We start from the raw sequence: 27,495 nt of genomic DNA, 5'->3' as shown, positions 1-27,495 counted from the left end.
GTTGTTTTCCTTGTGGGATTCTTTATCTGATGGATATGTCACGTGACACCCTTCCCGATTTGGAAAATGCGACTTGTATCCAAGGTAAGGTTTTTCAGAAAGTTCGCCATGTTGGTAACGTTGCCTCACAGGTTTTCCCCTTCTCCTATCTCATACCGCTTCACTTTAAAATGTCCGTTTATCAAATTATTTTTGTATTAGAAGTGAGATCCTATACATAAGGATCGCCCTGTAGATTCTTTCACTGTTAACGTGTACTGCTCTCTCGTACCTTTGCCAAGACGGATTACTGGATTGCGAGTGACCAACAGAGATCTTACAGCAGGTTTTGAATTAGAGACTGCTGTCCGAAGCTTTTCAGCTCTGGCCGCCTACCTGCCGCTGCACGCGCGGCTGCTGATGCGGCGGCTGTCGATATGCCATCAATTAGCGAGTGACTAACCCAGCGGCGTAACGCGACCGGCGCAGGCGACGGGACGTCCTGATTGGCCGCCGCAAATTGTTACCTGCGCCGTAAAATCGTATCACGTCACGCATTGTCGCTAACCCGGCGCAGTCTTCGGTAAGCGTTATCGGCTAACTAAACGCGTTAACGCCGGGTCTCCACAGAGAGCGGCGAGCGCTAAATCGCACTCGGAGGTGGTGCCTCACAGCAGACATTTAGGACCTGATATCACCTGCTGTTCTGCACTCTAACAGTCATCGTGTGATCTAGCAGTAAAATCTGCTGTCTCGGTATATACAGTACCTGATCGAAAGTGTGCGGGTACACCCTTATATAACTTGGAATTGATCGCTAGGTGTCAGGAGAGTCGGACCCGGCCAAGATAAAAGGAGATGGGGCGAGTTGTGATGTCAGCAGGGAATCAGTAACAGCAGAATGGGTCGGTAAAGAGGCTCAGTGACTTCGAAAGTGGGCTAGTCATTGGATGTCACCTTTCCAGATAGACTTCCGCTATAACTGTAGCTGCTGCGAGCGAGTACTGGCTTTGACATCATACATAGAAGCTAGCTTTCAAAGGGGACTGAAAACATCAGTGGCATTCGTAGACTTAACAGCTGCCTACGATGCTGTTTGGCTTGATGGACTCGTGCTGAAATTGGAGAAGGCGACCCATGCCTTCGGCTCACGTCTCTCCAAGTTGAGTGGACGGTAGTAAGTTCAAGAATAAGCTACCTCAAGGCTCAGTCCTAGCACCACCACTATTCAGCCTCTACACCAGCGATACGCCTTACACAGTGAGCAAAAAATTCGGATACGATTACGACCTGGCCATTGCAGTGCAGAACGAAACTCTCGAACAAGGGGCAAAGACTTTAGTGGATGACCTTGAAGTTCTTAGCAAATACTATAGAAGATGGCGTCTGCAACCAAACCCTTCTAAGACAGGTCTGCACTTTTCATCTCAACAATAAAACCGCCAATGAAATGCTGACCGTGTTATTTGACTAACAGAGGGTGAAACACAACTTGCATCCTAAATATTTGGGAGCATCACTGGACAGGACACTGACCTACAAAGAAAACCTTACAAACTTTGGTCAGAAGCTCAAAATACGGAACAATATGATTAGGGAATTGGCGGGTAGTTCCTGGGGTGCAGATGCATCGACTGTACGAACAGCAGCAACATCAATAGCCTACACCACTGCAGAATACTGTGCTCCTGTCTGACAGAGAAGTCACCGTACCAGCACGGTAGACGTGCAGCTCCACAACACCATGCGTATTATCACTGGGGCATTAAAATCTACCCTAATACCATGGCTCCCCGTCATCGGCAATATAGCACCTCCAAAACTAAGACGACAAAAAATATCTGTTAAAGAATGAGAAAAACCACACAAATAGATGGCGCAAAATACCTACCTGTTCAAGACATCGTTATAAATTTACCAAATCATGGATTGAAGTCATGAAACCTGATATGGACTAACAGCTGCATAAGAGGAGAGGATAGCTTCGAACTTGCAGATGCTTGGAAAAAGGAATGGGAGGGCTGAGTCAGTAATTATCACCTTATAACTGACCCATCGAAAGCACTAAAAGCGTTAGACTTTGCTAGGAAAGACTGGGTTAAGCTCAACCGCATCCGAAGTGTCCACACTAGGTGCAAGGCCACGCTCTATAAATGGGGATTTGTAGATAACCCGAGCTGTGACTGTGGACCACCAGAGCAAACTCTGGACCACATGACAAAAGTGTGCCCTAGTAGGAAATTCGTGGATGAGAAGAGGACTTGATAGAAGCCACACCTCCAGCTTTGATGTGGGTGCATGACTGGGAAATCGATGTGTAACGAATAGCTTATAGTACCTGTATAGTACGATACACGTCATACACGTATTTCTGTAAATCATATCACAGCCCTCCTGTTCCGAGCCCTCCTGTAGCGTGATCACGTGTGTGAGTGTGTGTGTGTGTGTGTGTGTGTGTGTGTGTGTGTGTGTGTGTGGCGGGGATGGGGGGCGCATTGACACATGCGTGAATAAAAGGCAAAAGGTCCCTCAAAGGGCCGCCGGTTCTGCAACACCCTCGGTGCCACCCATTCGCCTCTATTGAGCACCTTAAAAATCCACGTTGACAAGAAAAAAAAATCTCGAAAACCAAGAAGTAGTTGGGCGACATAAACGGAAGTTGGTAAGTGTGTTTCTACGTCTGAAAGATGATGTCTGCTCAAGTTTCACGTCGGTCACATAAGATTGGCACTAGTAGCCGCACTGTGAGAATGCAAATCAGGTTTGCTTTAAATACATGCTGTACAGTTGGTGAGCGTTAGCTACCTTTGAGATTGTAAGAGGCGATTTGTTGTTGGTCAAGGACGTCTTTAAGTCTAAATACTCAGTTTGAACCAGGTCTGGCCACTAGAAGCTTGATGTTCCTTCTGCGATCCTGTGGAAAGTTGGGAGGCGTGCACTTCATCCGCCATTCAGTGCTCGTATTTCATGTTTCTAATCCCAGCATTCTGGTACTCCGTAAAGTAATAATCCAGGTAATATTAATAATTCGTATTGGTTGCCTGATTTATTTGACGATTATTACATCTTGTCTCACACTGATCTGTGAGAGGAGCTTGGCGCTAGAAATTTTGTTTATTTATGGGCGAGGGCAGCCATGATGGCTTCCCGTTTCCCATCCCTTTTCCGATCGCCAGGGTAGCACGTGGTGTCGTTTGAACATTCAGTAGTGGCCAAAGTTTCTCCCGTTCTCAGTTCCCCTACCTGCCTTACCAACCTTGTAAACGCTATTTCTGCTCCATTTTAACGTCGTGAGGTTCGCCTGCCTGTGGAATTCCGGCCCTATGATTGGCCAGTTCAGGTGCGCGCCCGTTTTTCGCGGGCGGGCGCCAACCGCCCTCCCCGGATGGGTGGTGGACAGAGGGGCGGTAGGGCCGTTCCAGTGTGACCGTGCCGGAGACCGGAGGTGCTGCTTCCAGGAGGTGAAGTTCGGTAAGCATGAGCGCCGGCGTGCACTGCAGATTCGCGCCCTGCGGCCCAGAGGGAACTTGGAGGTCACTGGGAATAGTTATAGTTTCGCGTCTTGCAGGTTTTATTGCTTTAGTACGGGAGGCTACCGAGCGATTCTTCTCAGTCTTTGGCTAATTCCTGGTGGTGGTCGTTGCACGCCTGCAACTCCTTCCTTTACTAAATGGGATTCTATTTGATAATACGGCGATCGTTACTAAAATTCCTTTCCTCCTCCTATCGTGGCTGGTTATGAACGTACGTTGGGGCAGGCTGCTGAACTCGAATCTTTCTTCTCCCCCCCACCCCCCACCCCCGTTTGGTTGTATTATTGTTCGATTCTCATCTGTTTAATAAATGAGTCCTTTCATCTTACATTCTCTCTCTTTCCTTACGTGAACTCACCCCTAGTGTAACAGAATAAAGCGGAACTATAAAGGTTGCTATAAGGTCGTGCAGATCACGCGCCACTAACGATGAAACTTCCCCTTAGAAAAATTTATGAATTACTGTGCTGGTAAACCTCTTACATTATCTGATTTTCAAACAGCTGAGCAGAATTGAACGTACTCAGACATTTCGCTCTTTACCTATTCTGACCAACACTAAACTGACACACAATATTTTTAGCGCAACGCAATCTGACTTTCAATAATCCCTACAAAAGAATGGCCCTGACTAACAATAACCTACACCTTTCATGAATCACTTACCTCACAAAAATTTTCGGTACTCAAACTACTGCAATACAGCGAGTGCCACTACTGCCAGCTTCATAAAAGATTCGAACTACTGAAGGCACTAAGTACTGATAGGCATAGTTAGTAAATGAAAGATTTTGATAGGGAACAAACAATGTATTTATCTTAATAGTGTTCAAAAGTCATAATATATATAGCAGTTCATGACATCCATTCTTACAAATTTACTGTCTCTGATGGACACACGTGTAGATCATCAGCTCTCAAAAATGCGCCATCTCGCTTCCCAACATCCACCACCGCTGGCTCACCTCCAACTGCGCAACACTACGCGCTGTTAACAGCCAACACTACAATAGCCAACAACAATGCAAACCAGCCACAGACTGCACACAGCACAGCCAGTGATTTTCATACAGAGCACTACGTGACGTTGCCAATATAAAAACGTAAACAGCCTACTTACAACGATAGTATAAAGATTCAATATCGCGCGCCTGGCACGACCATTGCACGCATGGCACCGATGACAGTAGTAATCATGTTCAACTATCCCCCATTGATAAACTGGGAAGTGTTAACGGCTCAGGGTGAGTACGTGAGCACTAAATCCACTTGATGTGGTGGAAGTAGCGGCCCCTGTTTTGCCTTGCTGGTTTAGACAAAAAATATAAAAAAATCACAGCCCATACAGCAAGGAATAGTAACCTGTAAAATAAAACGAGCCACCACTTTTAAAGTCTTGGCAGGAATGTGGCCACTGTACGTGTTTGCTGGGCGCGATGATCGCGAGAATGTAGGGTCGCACCAAGACCCAACTCTGGACGGACACGTGGCGGTTCCGAGGACGAAGACCTTTGTGTTCGGCGTATGTCTGTGGCGCATCGCGCTGCATCTGCAGTAGTAATTTGATCAGTAGTTGTCACTGCAGTGATACAACGAACGTTACAAATCGGCTGCTTCAAGGACAGCCCTGTAGCGTGCGTTCCACTGACCCCAAACCACCGCTATTTGAGCCTTCAGTGGTGTCAATCGAGAGCTCATTGGAGGTAGGGTGGAGTTCTGTTGCATTTTCTGATGAAGGCTGGATCTACCCCGGTGGCAGTGATGGCCCTGTGTTGGTTTGGAGGACTCCAGTTGAGGTCCTGCAACCAACCTGTCTACGTGCTGGACACACTGGACCTACACCTGGAGTTTGGGCTGCGGTGCGATTTAATATGAGAGCAGGAGCACTCTCGTGGGTATCCCACGCACCCCGCCTGCAAATCTGTACGTCTGTCTGGTGATTCGACCTGCTGTGCTGCTGTTCATGAGCACCATACCAGCGGGTATTTTCCATCAGGATAACGCTCGCCCAAAAAATGGCTCTGAGCACTATGGGACTTAACTTCTCAGGTTATCAGTCCCATAGAACTACTTAAACCGAACTAACCTAAGGACATCACACACATCCATGCCCGAGGCAGGATTCGAACCTGCTACCGCAGCAACAGCGCGGTTCCAGACTGAAGCGCCTAGAACCACTCGGCCACAACGGCTGGCTAGTATTCTCTATCCCATTTTGTAGCTGTGGCTCTGAGACATACCGTAACTTCTGTGTGTAATTCGAGTTCAGATTGTGGACTTGTACTGCAGTATCACCAACTGCTTGGCACAGGCGATCAGGGGAGGTAACAGAACTTGACGTACACGGTGTTGTCTGGAGGTACGGGCGTCAGTTCAGTTCAGGAGAGGCGCTGCTGTTTACCTCACGGCGGGCAACGCCAGTCGTGCCCACAGCGGTAATCTCCTGTCAACACGTCGAGCGGAGTCACCTTCTGAGAATGCGCGCTGTTTGCCGTGGTCTGTCGGTCGAACTGACACAATGTTTCCCGTGTACACAGCCAGTGGAAGAAGCTGCCAGAGGGAGCCTGTTAACGCGGCCCGGAAATAAAGGTCGCACGGCAGCTGTCGAAAAATACTCGCAACAGAGGAGTTGTACACTGAGCCCGCAGCGTGGAGGTAGGGATGTGGGAAAAGAACGGGCAGCGGAAATACGAGGGCGAGTCAAATGAGAACCTTAAATATTTTTTAAAATATTATTTATTGTGCAGAAGTGGTAGAAAGCTGTATCACTTTTCAACATAATCTCCCCCACGCTCACTGCAAGTCCTCCAGCGCTTACAAAGTGCATAAATTCCTTTAGAAAAAAATTCTTTTGGTAGTTCGCGCAACCACTCATGCACCGCCTGGCGTACCTCTTCATCAGAACGGAACTTCTTTCCTCCCATTGCGTCTTTGAGTGGTCCAAACATATGGAAATCACTTGGGGCAAGGTCTGCTGAGTATGGTGGACGAGGAAGACACTCAAAATACAGGTCTATGATTGTTGCAACTGTTGTAAGGGCAGTGTGGGGCCTTGCATGTCATGTTGCAAAAGGACACCTGCTGACAGCAATCCACGGTGCTTTGATCTGATTGCAGGCAGCAGACTATTTTTTAGGAGATGTATGTATGATTCACTGGTGACGGTGGTCCCTCCAGGCAAGTAATGCTCCAAAATGACGCCTTTTTCGTCCGAAAAGAGTCAGCATAACCTTCCCTGCTGATGGTTCTGTTCGAAACTTCTTTGGTTTTGGTGATGAGGAATGTCGCCATTCCTTGCTCGGTCTCTTCGTTTCCGGTTGGCGGAAGTGAACCCAGGTTTCGTCTCCAGTAACGATTCTTGCAAGGAAGCCATAACCTTCTCGGTCAAAGCGCCGAAGAAGTTGTGAAGCACAAGCACCAACACGTCCTTCTCTCATTTCAGGAGTCAGCTGCCGTGGCACCCATCTTGCAGACACTGAGTGAAACTGGAGCACGTCGTGCACAATGTGGTGTGCTGGCCCATGTCTAATCTGTAAACATGCTGCAGTGTCATTCAGTGTCACTCGGCGGTTTTCCTTCACTATGGCTTCAGCTGCTGCAATGTTCTGTGGAGTCACAACTCGTTTTGCCTGGCCTGGACGAGGAGCATCTTCCACTGAAGCCACACCATTTGTGAACTTCCTACTCCATTCGTAGACTTGCTGCTGTGACAAACATGCATCACTCTACTGAACCTTCATTCGTCGATGAATTTCAATAGGTTTCACACCTTCACTACGCAAAAACCGAATAACAGAACGCTGTTCTTCCCTGATGCAAGTCGCAAGTGAGGCGGCCATCTTTATACTGATATTGCGACGGTATGTGTGTATCTGCACTATGCTGCCACCTACAAGCCATTCTGCACGCTATCTATAGCACGCTTACCAACTTACAGGATAACGGCGCGAAATTTTCGATTTGTTATTACAAATTTAAGGTTTTCATTTGACTCATCCTCGTACTTCAGGTATTAAGGATAACAGATGCGGGCCAGACAAGCCTAACTTTTTAGTTCATGTCGGCGTGTGATGCTTAAAGAAAATAGAAAAAAAAGAAAAAAGTTACTTGTAAAATACGAGGGCGGGTGGAAAAGTAATGCCTCCGATTTTTTATGTGGAACCTCGTGCAGATTTTTGAGTAAAATAAACGTTATTAACATTCTGATCTTTATTGTTCATGTCTAGTATTTGCAGCCCTTTACCGGTAGAGGGCTCCGAATTGTCGCGTGTAACGTGACGGTGTGTATCTTAACTATGTTGTCGCGTGAGAAACAGGGTGCTGCAATCGAGTTTCGAATTCGAAGAGTTCGTCCACACACGGAGTACTCTCTCTTTCAGTATGACAATGCCAGACCACACACGAGATCTGCAACAATACGACCCCTCGGGTTCATTGTCGTCGTTCGTCCCCCATATGGTCTCGAATTGTCCCCATCCGATTTTCATCTGTTTCCAAAACTTAAAGAATACTTTTGAGGACTTTACAATGCAGAAGAGCTGCAAACACAGGTGAGGATGTGGCAACATCAACAAAGTTCTACAATGACAGTGTCAACAAACTGGTTACTCGTTGGGAGAAATGTGTTCGTCGTCAGAGTAACTACCTTGAGAAATGCACTACTGGCCATTAAAATTGCTACACCACGAAGATGACGTGCTACAGACGCGAAATTTAACCGACAGGAAGACGATGCTGTGATATGCAAATGATTAGCTTTCCAGAGCATTCACACAAGGTTGGCGCCGGTGGCGACACCTACAACGCGCTGACATGGGGAAAGTTTCCAACCGATTTCTCTTACACAAACAGCAGTTGATCGCGGTTTATCGTATCGCGACATTGCTGCTCGCGTTGGTCGGCATCCAATGACTGTTAGCAAAATATGGAATCGGTGGGTTCAGGAGGGTAATACGGAACACCGTGCTGGATACCAACGACCTCGTATCACTAGTAGTCGAGATGACAGGCATCTTATCCGCATGACTGTAACGGATCGTGCAGCCACGTCTCGATCCCTGAGTCAACAGTTAGGGGCCGTTTGCAAGCCAACAACTACAAAAAAATGGTTCAAATGGCTCTGAGCACTATGGGACTCAACTGCTGTGGTCATAAGTCCCCTAGAACTTAGAACTACTTAAACCTAACTATCCTAATGACATCACACACATCCATGCCCGAGGCAGGATTCGAACCTGCGACCGTAGCGGTCGTGCGGTTCCAGACTGTAGCGCCTTTAACCGCTCGGCCACTCCGGCTGGCAGCCAACAACTACCAACACGAACAGTTCGATGACGTTTGCAGCAGCATGGACCATCAGCCCGGAGACCATGGCTGCGGTTACCCTTGAAGCTTCATCACAGAGAGGAGCGCCTGCGATGGTGTACTCAACGACGAACCTGGGTACACGAATGGCAAAACGTCATTTTTTCGGATGAATCCAGGTTCTGTTTACAGCATCATGATGGTCGCATCCGCATTTGGAACATTGGAAGCGTGTATTCGTCATCGCCATAGTTTCGTATCACCCGGCGTGATGGTATGGGGTGCCATTGGTTACACGTCTCGGTCAGCTCTTGTTCGCATTGACGGGACTTTGAACAGTGGACGTTACATTTCAGATTTGTTACGACACGTGGCTCTACCCTTCATTCGATCCCTGCGAAACCCTACATTTCAGCAGGATAATGCACGACCGCTTGTAGCAGGTCCTGTACAGGCTTTTCTGCATACAGAAGATGTTCGACTGGTGCCTTGGCCAGCACATACTCCAGATCTCTCACCAACTGAAAACGTCTGTTCAATGGTGGCCGAGCAACTGGCTCGTCACAATACGCCAGTCACTACTCTTGATGAACTGTGGTATCGTGTTGAAGCTGCATGGGCAGCTGTACCTGTACACGCCATCCGAGCTCTGTTTGACTCAATGCCCAGGCGTGTCAAGGCCGCTATTACGGCCAGAGGTGGTTGTTCTGGGTACTGATTTCTGAGGATCTATGCACCCAAATTGCGTGAAAATGTAATCACATGTCAGTTCTAGTATAATATATTTGTCCAATGAATACCCGTTTATCATCTGCATTTCTTCTTGGTGTAGCGATTTTAATGGCCAGTAGTGTAGATTTGTAGACATGAAGAATACCGATGTAGGATGTTAATAACGTTCGTTATATTTAAAAAGCTTTATGAGTTTTTACATAAAAAATTCAGAAGCATTACTTTTGAGCATGCCCTTATACATATTCGTATGTAGTCTGTCTTACTTCTCTTCGTTCATCTTATAAAATGTTTTGGGAAAGCCTGCAACTGTGTCATTCATGATTTAAATGATGAAAACTGCACCAGTTGCTTATTTTTTGCTGCTCAGCAGAACACGTTTCCAGAGTTTATTCTCATTTTCAAGTACATATGTTCATTTGTTTAAGTGAATATATCTGGTGATGTTCGTATGTGTACTTTTCTGTCTCTCTTGCAAACATCACCAAACAACAAATGCACATATGCACTTGAAAATGAGAATAAATTCTCGAAACGTGTTCTGCTGAGCAGCAAAAAATAAGTAATTGGTACACTTTTCATTATTTAAACCATTTCTTACTTCCGTTTGTGATAGGTTGACATGAGCTACTTATGTTGCTATTGTTGAACTTATTTGCACTACATGCACGAACAGGATGCAATATGAAAAAAAAGGTTGTCTTATGCACAGCTGGAGGTGCTGTGAACGTAAAATGTGGGTGAAAAACACATTAATAAATACTTAATATACTTCTACCACATACGCTCTGCAGGTAATACTGCTTAATGCATCATAAATCTACAAGCTCAAAAAAAGTGTATGGGAACTATCTGAAAAAGACTCGCTTTGCATGATCATTTTTAAAAATTTGTTTTCTGCATTGAAAAAATGCGCAGTTAATAATCTCATTTGTACAACATCTAACCTAATCAAATCATTATCAATAAACTACATTTGCTGTTTTGCTTTCAATTGCAAATGCGAATAAGTTTTGTGTTCAAATGTTTAAATGTGTGTGAAATCTTATGGGACTTAACTGCTACGGTAATCAGTCCCTAGCTTACACACTACTTAACCTAAATTATCCTAAGGACAAACACACACACCCATGCCCGAGGGAGGACTCAATCCTCCACCGGGACCAGCCGCACAGTCCATGACTGCAGCGCCTTAGATCAGTTTTGTGGTTGGCCAAAAGCGGACCCGCTAAGTATGTGTCTCTGTAGTAAATACGAGTCTTTTAAATTCACCTTCCCACAATGGGATACCCGGTCTTCTTCTTAGATGAATGGCAAATTAGTTGAAATGAGTGGACTGCATGGTATGAATACTGACTTGCGTTTTTCTTTTTTCGTCAGTATTTCCGCTTCTTGATGCTGGATTGTCGTTATACCAACTGATTTAAAAATTCTTACCCCTTTTATAATGTGCTGTAGTTACTGATTTGTCTGTTGAATTGCGTCATTTTTTGTGTCCAAAATTGTTCGTACACATAACCATTCGCTGTTTTTATTTTTGTTGTGATTTATTTTATTTTTTTGCCATAAGCGAATACACTTTTTCGATGAGTCTTTACTACGCCGCACAACTGATCGGTTAAGACTATTTTGCAGGGGGTTGGATCAGATAGACATGTGCCGTTTCCGTGTTTTATTCTGGAACTTTCGAGGGCATTACAGAACATGAAAAACATTCGTTGACGTTCAATGATAGAGAACAATATAGAAGAAATCTCGATTTTTCCCTTGAAAAATACGTTGGCGCGAAAGTGGTAGAGGGTGTTCTGCTGACAAATGTGGGACGACGGCTGCCCCTCCACAACCACAACAGCCACATCCACACATCCACACATCCACACAACCACTGTAACGCACAACGGGGAGCGAAAACTGAAGAACCAGTGACTGGCGGTTGGTGATTTCGTTGGTACCGTCAACTTATCAACAAACACTTTAATTAGCACAAATCATGGTTTTACAAAACAGGAGCTGAGGCAAGCCGAACTTTCACATAGCAAATGTGTAGAGAGAAGACTCTCTGTGTTCCTCCCCCTTCCCCCCTTCCTCTCTCTTTCCACATACACAACGGCCGAAGTAAAGCTCTGGGTAGTTGAACATAACAACTTTTCTGGAAAAACGAAAACAACCTGATACAAATGATGAATAGTGGGGGAGGGGGGCATAAAAATGTAATATAACATTAAAAATTGCTGCTTAAATAATTAAAAGGGAAATTTTGAAAGAGTAATTGAAGGAAATTGGAAGGTATACATATCCTGAGTGAACTTTCAGTGGCACTAATATCAACAGATCCTCAATATTCAATACATATATTCAGCATTTAACTTCACGTACTTTTTTTTCTTGGTACTGCCAGTGTGCATGGAGCTTGGTATGACAATACTGGTTCCAGACAGCCCCTCTTCTGCTCACGTAAGTTATTCTTGCCTGCTTCGATCCTCTTGATGCAGGATTCTCGGCGCGTCGTGGGATTATGAGCAATCGGGTATGGTCGTCGTGAATGTACGAATAAACTTTTCTATCTCGACCAGTTTCTATTACACCTTTTAATGCACAATTCAAACACACATTTTTTTAACAATATTATCTCGGCGGAACTCGTCATACGTCTAGTCGATACCTTGTTACAGAGACAGATTTCTTTAACATTATTAACTCGCCGGAACTCGTCCTGCATCCCCCGCTACCACATATAGAGAGAGACAAACAGATTTTTTAACAATATTAACTCGGCGAAGCTGGTAATACGTCCGCCCGCTATCACTTACAGAGACCAACAGATGCATATATAAAAATTTATCAGTTGACGGGTGTATCTGTATTCGTTTTGTTTGTGACCCTATAGTATCGTTGGTACAAAATAATTTATTATTTAGCGAAAAGAACGAGAGGAAGGAAAAAATAATAATAATATGATTCTTCGCAATAAACAGCTTACATAAGAATTCGGCTAGATATTTGCCTGGTCGGTGGACGCAGCGAATCTGAACACTACACGAACAGAATGTCACACAAATCACGTGTTCGCTGAGCGTCAACCGGAAACGTGGTGCCAAGATTATCTATGTCAATTTAAAGATCGTAGTAGACTAGCATTCTGTACTCCAAACTCATAGTGAGAAAGCTGTTACGAAACCAGAATTTGTTTGTGTGATGAAGGGAGATGAAAAGGATTACTTTCAGATAAAATATGAAACAAATTTTTAACTTTGTTTATTTGTCAGTCCTCATTTGCTTTTAATATTTCATTCATGATTTTTAGCTTACCTAAAAGTCTTTAATGTATCAACGAAATACATTATCAGTTCGCACTGTTTCAGAACGCCAGCGGATGCTTGTCTTAGTAATCGTACATAACAACAGTGCAGTCTGATTATACAGGCAATCATATTAAACAACTTCATTACGTTTGATTTAGGTTATCAAAATTCTGGACACTCTTCTCCATGTTAGTTGCGTGCAGCTACATTAAAGATCTCACTATTACCAAATACGCCGTCTATTTGGGTAAAGATGTGGCTACAGTTACCAAATATGGCACATTGTACACTTCCCCACTCAGGCCATGCTCATATTTAGGATATGACAGCCTTATTTTATGATTATTAGATTCACATTCATGAAGTCTTTAGATGAATTACGTGAACAGAGTATGAGGGTTACAATCGCCACGCCCTCACTGGTAAAGAAAATGCCAAAGGAACTGCTGCCATATTTACTCTTACATTGATATGTTACCGTCCAAACCCGATTTTAGGATGAACTAGTTTCGCCTAAGTCAAACTCGTTCATCCTGTTACCAATAGGATAAAACAGTTTAGCCCACGTCGAATCGGTTTATCATAATTAGAATTTACACGCTATATGATAAACTTGTACGTCCTAGTCTGAACTAATTTTGTCTAGACGGAACGCATGTAACTGCCGGTACGAACGGGGAATCCCCGAATCATCTCTGGCTCGTTCCTCGCGCCTCTCAACCGCTCTCCGCTAGCACTGTTTTTTGTTTTGAACAGTATTTTGCATCGACAAGTGCGCGTGTGAAGTTGCTGGTTGCGTTTAAAAGATTTTATTATTATCCTAGTATAAGTAATGTGAGGCATTTCATCATGGATGAGCCTTCGTGTAGTAGACAAGTCAATCAAAATCTGTGGAGAGAAAAGTTTCTGGAGGAAACTTCACAGAGTGAAAAAATAATCTTCTCATTATAATGTGTTATCTGTAGACGAATATTCGGATTTGGTTAATCAAGTAGAAGACCCGGAAAAGTTGGGAAAAAACACCATCCCGTCGTCGGGAAGAGAGACCGTCGTCGGGGAAAGAGACCGTCGTCGGGGAAGGAGACCGTCGTCGGGGAACGAGACAGTCGCCGGAGAACGAGACAGTCGCCGGGGAACGAGACAGTCGCCGGGGAACGAGACAGTCGCTGGGGAATGAGACAGTCGCCGGGGAAAGAGACAGTCGCCGGGGAAAGAGACAGTCGCCGGGGAAAGAGACAGTCGCCGGGGAAAGAGACAGTCGCCGGGGAAACAGACCGTCGCCGGGGAAACAGACCGTCGCCGGGGAAACAGACCGTCGCCGGGGAAACAGACCGTCGCCGGGGAAACAGACTGACCCCGGGGAAAAAGACCGTCGCCGGGGAAAAAGACCGTCGCCGGGGAAAAAGACCGTCGCCGAGGAAAAAGACTGTCGCCACGGAAAAAGACCGTCGCCGGGCAAAAAGACCATCGCCGGCAAAAAGACCGTCGCCGGGCAAAAAGACCGTCGCCGGGAAAAAAGACCGGCGCCGGGAAAAAAGATCGTCGCCGGGAAAAAAGACCGTCGCCGGGGAAAAAAGACCATCGCCGGGAAAAAAGAACGATGCTACAAAAAAGACCGTCACCGGGAAAAAAGACCGTCGCCGGGAAAAAAGACCGTCGCCGGGAAAAAAGACCGTCGCTACAAAAAAGACCGTCGTCGCTACATAAAAGACCGTCGCTACAAAAAAGACCGTCGCTACAAAAAAGACCGTCGCTACAAAAAAGACCGTCGCTACAAAAAAGACCGTCGCTACAAAACAGACCGTTGCTACAAAAAAGACCGTCGCTACAAAAAAGACCGTTGTTACAAAAAAGACCGTCGTTACAAAAAAGACCGTTGCTACAAAAAAGACCGTCGCTACAAAAAAGACCGTCGCTACAAAAAAGACTGTCCCCACAAGAAGGACCGTCGCTACAAAACAGAACGTCGCTACAAAACAGAACGTCGCTACAAAAAAGAACGTCGCTACAAAAAAGAACGTCCCTACAAAAAAGAACGTCACTACAAAAAAGAACGTCACTACAAAAAAGAACGTCACTAGAAAAAAGAACATCACTAGAAAAAAGAACATCACTAGAAAAAAGAACATCACTACAAAAAAGAACATCACTACAAAAAAGAACATCACTACAAAAAAGAACATCATTACAAAAAAGCACACTGAAACGATTTGCTAATTTTTAAAAATTGGTGATGTGAAAAAACTCATTGCACTCTGTCAAGGGAATATAAATTACTTTGTTCCAGCTGATGAACTTTATGATGTGATTGACGCAGCTCATGCAGCTGTGAGTCATGGTGGTCGCGATAGGACGTTAGCCGAGACATCAAACAAATATGCCAATATCACAAAGGAAATGATATGCCTCTATTTATCAATGTGTGATGTTTGCCACAAAAGAAGACGAAAAAGAAAAGAGGGCTAGTTTAAAAGCCAATTCTCCATTCGGAAATGAATAGCAGATGCCAAGTCGATTTGATATATTTCCAAACACAACCAGACGGGAATTTAAAATTCATTCTAGTTTACCAAGGCCATCTCACAAAATTTGTTCTCCTTCGTGCGTTAACATCAAAGAGAGCTGAAGAAGTGGCTTATCATTTGAATGACATATTCCTAACTGTAAGGGCGTGAGCATTGTTCAATCTGATAATGGCAGAGAATTTGTCAATAATGTTATAAGAACTCGCAAATCTATGGTCAGAACTGAAAAGTGTGCATGGAAAACCAAGGCACAGCAAAAGTCAAGGTTCTGTTGAACGTGCCAACCAAGACATTGAAAATATGATAAGTTCTTGGTTAAAGGACAACAATTCGACGAAGTGGTCGGAAGGATTAAGGTATGTACAATCAATGAAAAATCGAGCTTACCATTCTGGCATAAAACAATCACCTTACAAAGCATTATTCGGAATCGAACCTAGAGCAGGTCTTTCCTCTTCCTCGTTGCCTCAAGAAATCATAAATGATATTCAGGATGAAGATGACCTGAAGAAGGCAATCGAAGATGTCAGCAATACTTAACAGTACGATGACAGCGATAATTATAACATTGTGAAAATTGACACAAACGACATTCAAAATGCTATAAAAACTGTGACAGAAAATTTAAAAAAAATAAGCTAAAAGAATGAAAGCTTCCTCTGACAAATCCCATCCAGCAGCCGACACTGGAGACAACGTAACCATACCTACTCCAGATGCAGATAAAGCAGAGGTAACCTTCGAAGCATAAATGGAGTAATACTTCAATAGACTGACGAGGGCCTCTACAAAGTTGGCACCAAACGTGGCGTACTTCAAAAACATTATTACAGGTATAATTTTATTAAAATTTTACATAATTTTTTGTAATAAAATATTAAAAAAATATGTCTTAATTTATTTTTTATTTTTTAAAAACTGATTTCGACGTCTACATTGAGAAGTTTTTAGATGCGGGAGATATTTACCAGTTTATTAAAATACCTTTAAGGACTGCAGCCAAAAAACATTTTGCTTGATCAGGACAAGGCTTCGTGAAATACAATTGCATGGAAAACCGTACAACAAACAAACGCAATTGCAAGAAAAACAAAGTACTCTGCAATTTTAAGTGCCACCAAAGTAAAGTAAGCAAATTGCAGATAAGGTGATTTCTGTGGATGGATACATGTAAGCTGATCTAGTGATGGATGTGAAATTACTGATTAGTTAATAAATAACTTTAATGAATCATATTGACTATTTTATTTCTATTCCTTTATTCAGTTTACTTCGAAAAGCTTATAGAAAATACAAACTAGGTGAAATTAGGTCAGACTAGGATGTACCAGTTTATCATAAATCATGTAAATTCTAACTAAGATAAACCGATTCGACCTAGGCTAAACTGTTTTATCCCATCAGAAACAGGATGAACGAGTTTGACTTAGCTGAAACTAGTTCATCCTAAAACCGGGTTTGGCCGGTAACATATATAAAATCTGCATTATGCAGAAAATCGGCCTTCGGCTTAATTCAAGATCATATATATTATAAAATAATTTAAGTCATAACCTTGACGCTTTAATTCGAGGGTCGACTGAGTTCGGTGTACATAATAATGATGATACGACTTAAATTATTTTAAAATATTTAAGATGTTGAATTAAGCCGAAGGTCAATTTTCTGCAGAATGCAGAGATTGATAATAAAAAAAAATCCAGTACTATGGCAATGATTTTCGTATATTATTGAGTGAACCTAATTTATATTAACAAAATAAAATGAATAGAATGTTATCGTCATTCATTTCAAATTATAGTAGTTCCTATGTGATGTATGGAGTACGAATCTGGAATTATATTTTAAGTAGTGAAGGTGTATGAGAAATAATATATGTTTTCATTCATCCATATTAATCAAAATCTCATCTTTTGTTGGTAACCAGGGTCACAATCAAGGTATTTTGACCTCATATTTCTTTAGAAACATGCCAGTTACTTCAATAAACTGTTTCTAAATATGTCTGAAATCAAGTGTTACAATTCTCTCACAACAGGTATATAGTGGATTAATCCAGGGCAGTTGTATGGTAAAAGAACTAATATCTCACTCCGAGCAAAAGCTGGTATTGATTGTCGATAAATATTATCAAAGTCAGGGATAATTTCTAAAACGGAAACGAAAAGCAAAAGTTTTCCGTATTGAGAATTGGTTGAATAAATGCATTTGAAGTGGTTAGCAAGAAAACAAATAAGGAATCTGCAGCAATATTGTGTTGTAACCGAAAGTGTTTGTTATGTTTCATTGCAACCAAATTTTTATAGGCGTAAATTCTAGTTAGCATACAAAAGAGGTTTCACTCAGAAACAGTCGAGCCTGATACCGACCGTGTTCTTGCTATAGATCCTTGACTATTAAGAGCGTTGGATACGAAGAGAATTATAGGTGTTTTATTATCTCAGATGTGCTGTAAGCGGTGCTCTTATGAAGCGAAGTGAAAATCTAAACCCATCGCTCTGTATAATCATTTAAAATATAACAGAAATCTCTGAACTCCATAGTGGTCAGTAGGTACCAGTCTTCAGAAATCACTGGCAGCCCAATCAGATGACTTCCTTTGCAGTTCAGTTACAGGGACTGAATGATCCTTCCTGAGGCAACATGTCCTATTACGAAAACTTCAGGCGTTTTTTCCTTTTTTGCCGTTACAAACTGAGCATGTGCGAAATCTGACAAGTTTGTGGCGCCATCTACTATCTGTTCGTGTAACTATAAAGTTATTCTATTTCAGATTACCCCATTTAAATATTATTTGATATATATTGCTTGGCATGAGAATATTTAAGCAAACTGTAACCCTTCTTATAAAAAAAATCCCTATACAGACCTAAGACGAGTAAGCGAGTGAAGACTCACTTATTGACGAAACTGCAGGTGCCGGCAGCATTTCTTACGACACAACAGCAGCATCAAGATGTCTGCTGAATGCTGTGGTGAGACAGGGACTGTTCAGTTTGTAAACTGAACACTCAGAAGCTTTGCGAAGTCCGTTTTACGAACGTCGCATGCCAGCAATTACTTTTTAATATCTGTCGGCCTCATCGGTTTGTTGACATTTTTAGTACGACCAAAACGACACAGTTTTATTATCATATAATTAAATGGAATATTTATAACATTCAGTAACATTACAAAGTCGCTGATTTAATACCGGCTGTTTAAATAAATCGGAAACAGCGAAATCTAATAAATTAGAAGGATATTACTATTTTTCAGTTATATCATATTTATACCAAAACGTAAATGCGGTGGAAAAGTCTCCTGGACGCCATATTCGCGGTACCCAGAATAAATAAATTGGGTATTATCTATCCATAAGAGCTTGTTGAGCTTTTTCTACTGCCATGTGTATATATATATATATATATATGGCATATAATGAATCGTTGGGGTATTCGAAGTAGTGGAGCGTTTTGGAACTTTCCATTAATACGGAATTGAAGTGCTATATAATTCAAACTCTTGAATTTTTTTGGTCTAGTAGCACTTCCGTGACGATTAACTTCATTTATTTCCTTTCTTCTTTTCAGCATCTGCAATAAAGGAGGATTAGATAAATTTTACTTTCATATCATTTAGCCTTTTACAGTAAATCGTTGATTAAATATTTAAAAAAAGCAGCATCGAATGAGTCTTATCAATTTTGTTCGATGTTAATTGTTTTATGTTTAAAGTAAATTTTTATTTATTGTTCCTTCAGTAATAGTTTCCCTTTTTCTTCAGTTAAACTTCAATTCCTAGTTTTGACGTAGTTCACGTAGTAAAACTGAATGTTGAGCTTATATCTCGTTCTAATGACTTCACACAAAAGGAACTTTACTTCTCACCTTTCTCTTCCCTCTGTCGTTATTAACTAAGATAAAGAGTGTTGACAAAATGAGTACGATATTCCCAAATTTGTTTGAAAGGTTGTGGCATTGTATCCGAACTACTATTAACAACGAAGCTGAATTTCTTTGTTCCAACAGGCAAATACTGAAGCTGATTCGCTCAGTAATGTTTAATTTTACGAAATCTCCCCCGCAGATCCAGATATCATACCGAAACCACATAGCAGATAAAAATATATTTCAAGGAGCAGCATATCACTGGCACCGTATTAATCGCGAGGAAAAACTTTTACACTATTTAGATAATGGTTGGCGAAGCAATTATCTATTTATGTTCATTGTTTTCGAAGTAAAATAAAGAATATATATAGAGAGAATACACAACCACTTAATAGTCATTTCTCAATACTATCTTCGGTTCCATTGTACTGGTTCATAATTCACTTAGACTTACCGTGACAGTTACACCTTTTTCGACATCTTGCCGTGATTGCATGCCTTTCAGTACCTTGAACTTGATACGGCTTAATTTCAGAATATTGTGATTGCAGTGGAAATTAACTTTGTAGTTCCGTGTGAATTATTTTGTCTCTGCCTGAAATCTCTTCCTGTCCTGGATAACAGAAAAGATGTACGAGTCGTTACTGTTTTCATGTTTAAAATGATTATCTAAAGACTTGATTGTAAATGCAACGGCTCGAAGTATTAGTCATAATCATGCTTTAATGAACTGGCTGGTTATGGTTTGATGTAACAGTACATTTTAGGACACTACACTTACATAGTTTATATTGTTCATTCTGACAACCGTTTTATGCGTTCCGTGTTTTATGATTTCGAGAATGTGAATTAAATGTATTTTTGCTAATGTGAACGCATGAATCAATGTGTCTTTATCTCTTCTCCAGATTCCTATGGTGTTCTGGGATATTACTGATCCATGTACGAATCAGCGTTGTGAACAGGCGTTGCAAATATGTGCTCACTGAAATAAAATAATTCTCCATGCAGGCGTACATACACTAAGCGGTACTTTTGAATCTAACGTTTAATTGGATATATTAACGTGGCCCTGTATATCTGACATGCATGAATCGCTACCCAGCAAAACAATGACAAAGGAGTTTGTTTTACTACGAAATTAAACAAGTATTGCAATTAGCTCAGTTTATTAGATGTAAATTCAAAGGAAATGGATTAAGAATCATTAATGGTAACAACCTAATGTTTGGGGAAACGTGGACAACTGATGTGGAATGTGATTCAAATGATCGCTAATCGGGATACATATTTAGATTCATTGAAGTCGTACAGTGACTGCTGAAGGTTAGTATAAAAGGACAGAAAAGACCACAGAAGGATATGCGTTTGTATCTATAGCCAGAGTGGGAAGCATGTTGAATATTTCACAGCAAACAACTTTTCAAGTGAAGATTGAAATTACTGAATGTCTTTAAAAATGACTCTATTTTCACTGCATTTCGTGTTGCTGTTGCAGCTGGGTCACACCACACTCATGATCTGCAAGTAGCTGTTGAAATGGCTGCAAAATAAGTCATTGGCTTCGTACCAACAACTTACATTCCATCTGTGTCTAAATTCAATTCAGTGTCTCGTCTCCGAAGTAAAGCCGGCCGCGGTGGCCTAGCGGTTCAGGCGCTCAGTCCGGAACCGCGCGACTGCTACGGTCGCAGGTTCGAATCCTGCCTCGGGAATGGATGTGTGTGATTTCCTTAGGTTAGTTAGGTTTAAGTAGTTCTAAGTTCTAGGGGACTGATGACCACAGATGTTAAGTCCCATAGTGCTCAGAGCAATTTGAACCATTTTTCTCCGAAGTAAAGTCTGCTCACCAAGACACCTAAATCAGAAGAGTCCCGGAAGGCGCCTATCTGTCAAGTTGCTGAGTTCCAAAGTAACTTGCCGCAGTATGCTTCCGAAGACGATCACTCTATTTTTCTGGCATCACGTAACTGTGATTGGCCGAATGAATAATACTTTGAGTTTCAAACAGTAAGAAGTTGTCTTAAAAGTCACTGCTCTCCGTGCCTTATTCTTACTTAGGTGGTTAACCAGTTGCAAAAGTCGTCGTATTTGGCACAACATAATGCTGCCCTAGTCTCTCCCTTTCTCTGTCTACGCCTGAGTGCTGGCCAATAGGAGTGGACCTCCGCAAACACAGCTGTGTCTCTTGCGCGCGCTTCTGAATTATCAAGTTTAACCAATGGTAGCTGTTTTCGTATTTTTTTTAAACATTCTGACTTGTGGGACCTGAGCATGGTGTCAGCATCTCACGGTTTTCACAGGAACCTGAACTTTCTTGCTCCCACTCCACTCATGCAGTTCTGTCCACAATAGCTGATTTTCTGGGACTGTGCCAAAACGGTAAGCAGGCCCCCACCACACACAGCTCGCTAAAAGCAGTATCTGCTGTCCTCGCACCGCCTGCAGATACAATCTGTATTGTGATTTTGGTGTGTCCGGCGCCGAGATGGCATCTTTCAAAGCACTCTGCAGTCTGATCCCCTTGCTAGGGCCGATTCCTCAGCCGCTTTTTATGACCCATGGCACGTCCACTCGCGAGCAGCCAAGCGCACCTTGCTTTCATAGAGACTTCTTATTACGAAGTATGATGCAATGCATGCATATCCAAAGGAACATTGAATCATAATTCGGAATAACACAGGCACCGCAATATCGTCTTTACCCGCCAACATTGGGCAAGCGACAATCAAGTAAAATGTCTCCCCTGTACAAGAATATACATAATGGACGCACGAATACTGGTTGTAGCCGCCTGGTTGACGCTCGAATAGCCTAATGCTAACAAGGGAACCTCCCCATCGCACCCCCCTCAGATTTAGTTATAAGTTGGCACAGTGGATAGGCCTTGATAAACTGAACACAGATCAATTGAGAAAACACGAAGAAATTGTGTGGAACTGTGAAAAAATAAGCAAAATTTACAAACTGAGTAGTCCATGGGCCACATAGGCAACATCATGGACAATGTGAGCTCAGGAGCGCTGTGGTCCCGTGGTAGCGTGAGCGGCTGCTGAATGAGAGATCCTTGGTTCTAGTCTTCCCTCGAGTGAAAATTTCACTTTCTTTATTTTTTCATAGTTATTATCTGTCCGTTCGTTCATTGACGTCTCTGTTCACTGTAATAAGTTTAGTGTCTGTGTTTGGCGACCGCATCGCAAAACCGTGCGATTAGTAGACGAAAGGACGTGCCTCTCCAATCGGAACCGAAAACATTTGATCGCAAGGTCATAGGTCAACCGATTCCTCCACAGGAAAACACACCTGATATATTCTATACGACACTGGTGACGGCATGTGCGTCACATGACAGGAATATGTTGTCGACCCACCTAACTTGTACACTTGGCGAATGGGTAAAAAGATTCTTCTACCCTGCCCGATTTAGGTTTTCTTGTGGGTGTGATAATCACTCCCAAAAAAGTGATCAAAACATAAGAGTTTGTCACATAAACTGAAAATAAAAAATTAATCTTTTCACTCGATGGAAGATTTGAACCAAGGACCTTTCCTTCCGCAGCTGCTCACGTTACCACGAGACCACGGCGCTCCTGCGGTCCCAGTGTCCTTGATGTTGCCTATCTTCCCATGAACTACTCAGTTTGTATATTTTGCTTATTTTTTCACAGTTCCACACAACTTCTTCGTGTTTTCTCAATTGATCTGTGTTCAGTTTATCAAGGCCTATCCACTGTGCCAACTTATAACTAAATCTGAGGGGGGTGCGATGGGGAGGTTCCCTTGTAAGCAGACCAGTCACGAACAGCGGAAGGTCCAGGTTCGAGTTCGAGTCCGAGTCCGAGTCCGGCACAAATTTTCGCTGTCGTCCTTCCATTATACAGCTAATGGTGGTCCATATTCGGAACTCGGAATAAATTTCATGTATTTCGTAAGGGTGTATCGCCGCAGTGCCTGTTTTTTCGGACATGTATCTAAGTTTCCAGAATGATGTTTTCACTCTGCAGCGGAGTGTGCACTGATATGAAACTTCCTGGCAGATTAAAACCGTGTGCCGGACCGAGATTCGAACTCGGGACCTTTACCTTTCCCCCAGGCTGTGGCTAAGCCATGTCTCCGCAATATCCTTTCTCACAGGAGTGCTAGTTGTGCAAGGTTCGCAGGAGAGCTTCTGTAAAGTTTGGGAGGTAGGAGACGAGGTACTGGCAGAAGTAAAGCTGTGAGGACGGGGCGTGAGTCGTGCTTGGGTAGCTCAGTCGGTAGAGCACTTACCCGCGAAAGGCAAAGGTCCCGAGTTCTCTGTACTGCTCATCGGTTACATAGCCACTACCCTCGCTGCCCTGAAATTCTTCCCCCATTTGGTTACGCTCTCTTCCTCTATCGCATAAGGACGCACATAAAAACGAGGATATATCGATATTGATCGTTACGAAGCAAAGATTACTGGCACACGCCTAAAATTAGACGTTGTCCTACTAAATGGAAAGGTGGCTGGAACAGCAGGCGCCGTTCATATTTATCGCATCTGATTGCGTTATTTACTTATTGCATTAGTAATATCAGTTTCTATTAACTGTATAAATACTTAACATGGAATACTCTCTTCGAAATTTTGAAGTTATCAGGTGGGAAATAGAGGGAGCGAAAGGCTATTTACAACTCCTACAGAAATAAGAAGACAGTAATAAGGAAAATGAAAGGAATCAGTTGTTGAGAAGGGAATGAGACAGGGTTGTAGCCTATCCCAGACGTTACCCAATCTCTACTTTGAACAAACAGTGCAGGATACCAAAGAAAAATTTGGAGTAGGGATTAAGTAGGAATTACAGTTCAGCGAAAATAAATTAAAAAATTGAGGTTTGACGATGACATTGAAATTTTGTCAGACGCACCAAAGAACTTGGAAGAGCATTTGAATGGAATGGCCAGCGTCTTGAAAGGAGAACATAAAATGAACATCAACAAAAGCAAAACAAGAATAATGGAGTGTTGTCGAATAAGGCGATGCTGAGGGAATTCGATTTAAGATCGAGAGACCTAAAGTAGTAGATGAGTTTTGCTATTTCGGCAGCAAAATATTGGGCAGCAAAATAACTGATGATGGGCGAGATAGAGAGGGTATAAAATACAGATCGAGAATGGCAAGAAAAGTGTTTCTGAAGACGATCAATCTGTCAACATCGCACATAGATTTAAGTGTTTCTGGAAGTATTTGTCTGGAGTGTAGCCATATATGGAAGAGAAACATCGACGGTAAACAGTTTAGACTAGAATAGAATAGAAGCTTTCAAAATGTGGTGCTACAGAAGAATGATGAAGATTAGATGGTTAGATCACGTAACTTATGAGGAGATACTGACCTTGAATTGTAAAGTAAAGAAATTTGTGACACAATTTGACCAAAAGAATGGATCGGCTAATAGGACACATTCTGAGACATCGTCACCAGTTTAGTACTGGAGGGAAGTGCGCGGCGTAAAAATCGTAGAGGAAGGTTAAGAAATGAATATAGTGAGCAGGTTCAGAAGGATGTAGGCTGCAGTAGTTATTCGGAGATGAAGAGGCTTGCACAGGCTAGGGAAGCACAGAGAGCTGCATCAAACCAGTCTTCGGACTGAAGATCACAACACCATACTTAACATGTACGAAACCCGACTATACACATTGAAACACTCACAATGATCTCATTTCACGTCAGCAGGGCCCGTAACTGTTACGACGAAATGAGCAATACAGCGCTACGACATTCCGTCGTGTTTTTTTCTTCCTCTGTGGATCCAGATATTGAAATGTTGCAGCCAAAGCTGTTCCCGTGCCACAGTAGAGGTACACAGGCACCCCGACAAGATGCCAGCGCGTGAATTCAACTCCATGCCGTTTTATGACTCTAGAAAGTAAACTTGACTTTTCAGTCCCGCTGGGCAGGAAAAGGTTAACATTACGATCAGTACCGTCTAAAATGGCTAAGCAGGGATGGCTAGAGGACAAATGTAAGGCTGTAGAGGCTTATCTCACAAGGGGTAAGATAGATACTGCCTACAGGAAAATTAAAGAGACCTTTGGAGAAAAGAGAACCAATTGTATGAATATCAAGAGCGTAGATGGAAACCCAGTTCTAAGCAAAGAAGGGAAAGCAGAAAGGTGGAAGGAGTATATAGAGGGTCTATACAAGAGCGACGTACTTGAGGACAACATTATGGAAATGGAAGAGGATGTAGATGAAGATGAAATGGGAGATATGATACTGCGTAAAGAGTTTGAGAGAGCACTGAAAGACCTGAGTCGAAACAAGGCTCCCGGAGTAGACAACATTCTATTACAACTACTGACAGCCTTGGGAGAGCCAGTCATGACAAAACTCTACCATCTGGTGAGCAAGATGTATGAGACAGATGAAATACCCTCAGACTTCGAGAAGAATATAATAATTCCAATCCCAAAGAAAGCAGGTGTTGACAGATGTGAAAATTACCGAAGTATCAGTTTAATAAGTCACAGCTGCAAAATACTAACGCGAATTCTTTACAGACGAATGGAAAAACTGGTAGAAGCCGACCTCGAGGAAGATCAGTTTGGATTCCGTAGAAATATGGGAACCCGTGAGGCAATACTGACCCTACGACTTATTTTAGAACCCAGATTAACAAAAGGCAAACCTACGTTTGTAGCATTTGCAGACTTAGAGAAAGCTTTTCACAATGTTGACTGGAATACTCTCTTTCAAATTCTGAAGGTGGCAGGGGTAAAATACAGGGATCGAAAGGCTATTTACAATTTGTACAGAAACCAGATGGCAGTTATAAGAGTCGAGGGACATGAAAGGGAAGCAGTGGTTGGGAAGGGAGGGAGACAGGGTTGTAGCCTCTCCCCGATGTTGTTCAATCTGTATATTGAGCAAGCAGTAAAGGAAACAAAAGAAAAATTCGGAGTAGGTATTAAAATCCATTGAGAAGAAATAAAAACTTTGAGGTTCGCCGATGATATTGTAATTCTGTCAGAGACAGCAAAGGACTTGGAAGAGCAGTTGAACGGAATGGACAGTGTCTTGAAAGGAGGGTATATGATGAACATCAACAAAAGCAAAACGAGGATAATGGAATGTAGTCGAATTAAGTCGGGTGATGCTGAGGGAATTAGATTAGGAAATTAGACACTTAAAATAGTAAAGGAGTTTTGCTATTTGGTGAGCAAAATAACTGACGATGGTCCAAGTAGAGAGGATATAAAACGTAGACTGGCAATGGCAAGGAAAGCGTTTCTGAAGAAGAAAAATTTGTTAATATCTAGTACAGATTTAAATGTCAGGAAGTCGTTTCTGAAAGTATTTGTATGGAGTGTAGCCATGCATGGAAGTGAAACGTGGACGATAAATAGTTTAGACAAGAAAAGAATAGAAGCTTTCGAAATATGGTGCTACAGAAGAATGCTGAAGGTTAGATGGATAGATCACATAACTAATGAGGAGGTACTGAATAGAATTGGGGAGAAGAGGAGCTTGTGGCACAACTTAACTAGAAGAAGGGATCGGTTGGTAGGACATGTTCTGAGGCATCAAGGGATCCCCAATTTAGTATTGGAGGGCAGCGTGGAGGGTAAAAATTGTAGAGGGAGACCAAGAGATGAATACACTAAGCAGATTCAGAAGGATGTAGGCTGCAGTAGGTACTGGGAGATGAAGAAGCTTGCACAGGATAGAGTAGCATGGAGAGCTGCATCAAACCAGTCTCAGGACTGAAGACCACTACAACAACAACCGTCTAACGACTCTGATTAACGGAAGTAACTATGAGCATGAAATGAGTATGAAAGACAGCTATTGTATACTACATTGATCACATATTGTGTTTCTCTGTCCTGCGCGACTGGTTTCGGATTATTGGTGCAGCGATAAAGCCAGACTCCACGCCACAGAGGACGGGATACCCGGTGGAAAGGTCATTTGATATTAGCTCTCTCTCTCTGTCTATATATATATATATATATATATATATATATATATATATATATATATATATATATATATATATATCATACTGCGTCGGCCGTGTACCTTTACAGTGCTTGTTGCTGCTTTGACAATTTCCTGGCCTCCCTGCTGTTTTAAAGTTATTAAATATGCTCGTTAATTAAATTCGCTCTCGATTTAAATACGTGGAAGTACAGAGAACTGTAGAATTATAACTTCTGCACCGCTTCCGCCCGATACACAGAAACAATGATCGGGTAATAACAGGGAGACGAACTACAGAAC

The 27,495-nt window shown here is 42.5% G+C and overlaps 1 protein-coding gene across 1 annotated transcript; it reads left to right on the top strand.

Annotated features, from left to right (window-relative positions):
- The first annotated feature begins 14,023 nt into the window (after nt 1-14,023).
- On the top strand, nt 14,024-14,557 carry LOC124709106 (cylicin-2-like). Its single transcript, XM_047240756.1, has one exon. It carries the CDS (start codon nt 14,024-14,026, stop codon nt 14,555-14,557), a length of 534 nt encoding a protein of 177 aa, XP_047096712.1.
- Nucleotides 14,558-27,495: the final 12,938 nt, after the last annotated feature.

Source organism: Schistocerca piceifrons, chromosome 7 (genome assembly GCF_021461385.2).
Source record: "Schistocerca piceifrons isolate TAMUIC-IGC-003096 chromosome 7, iqSchPice1.1, whole genome shotgun sequence".
In the NCBI taxonomy this organism is placed as follows: domain Eukaryota; kingdom Metazoa; phylum Arthropoda; class Insecta; order Orthoptera; family Acrididae; genus Schistocerca; species Schistocerca piceifrons.
This window is presented reverse-complemented; position numbering and strand designations above follow the sequence as displayed.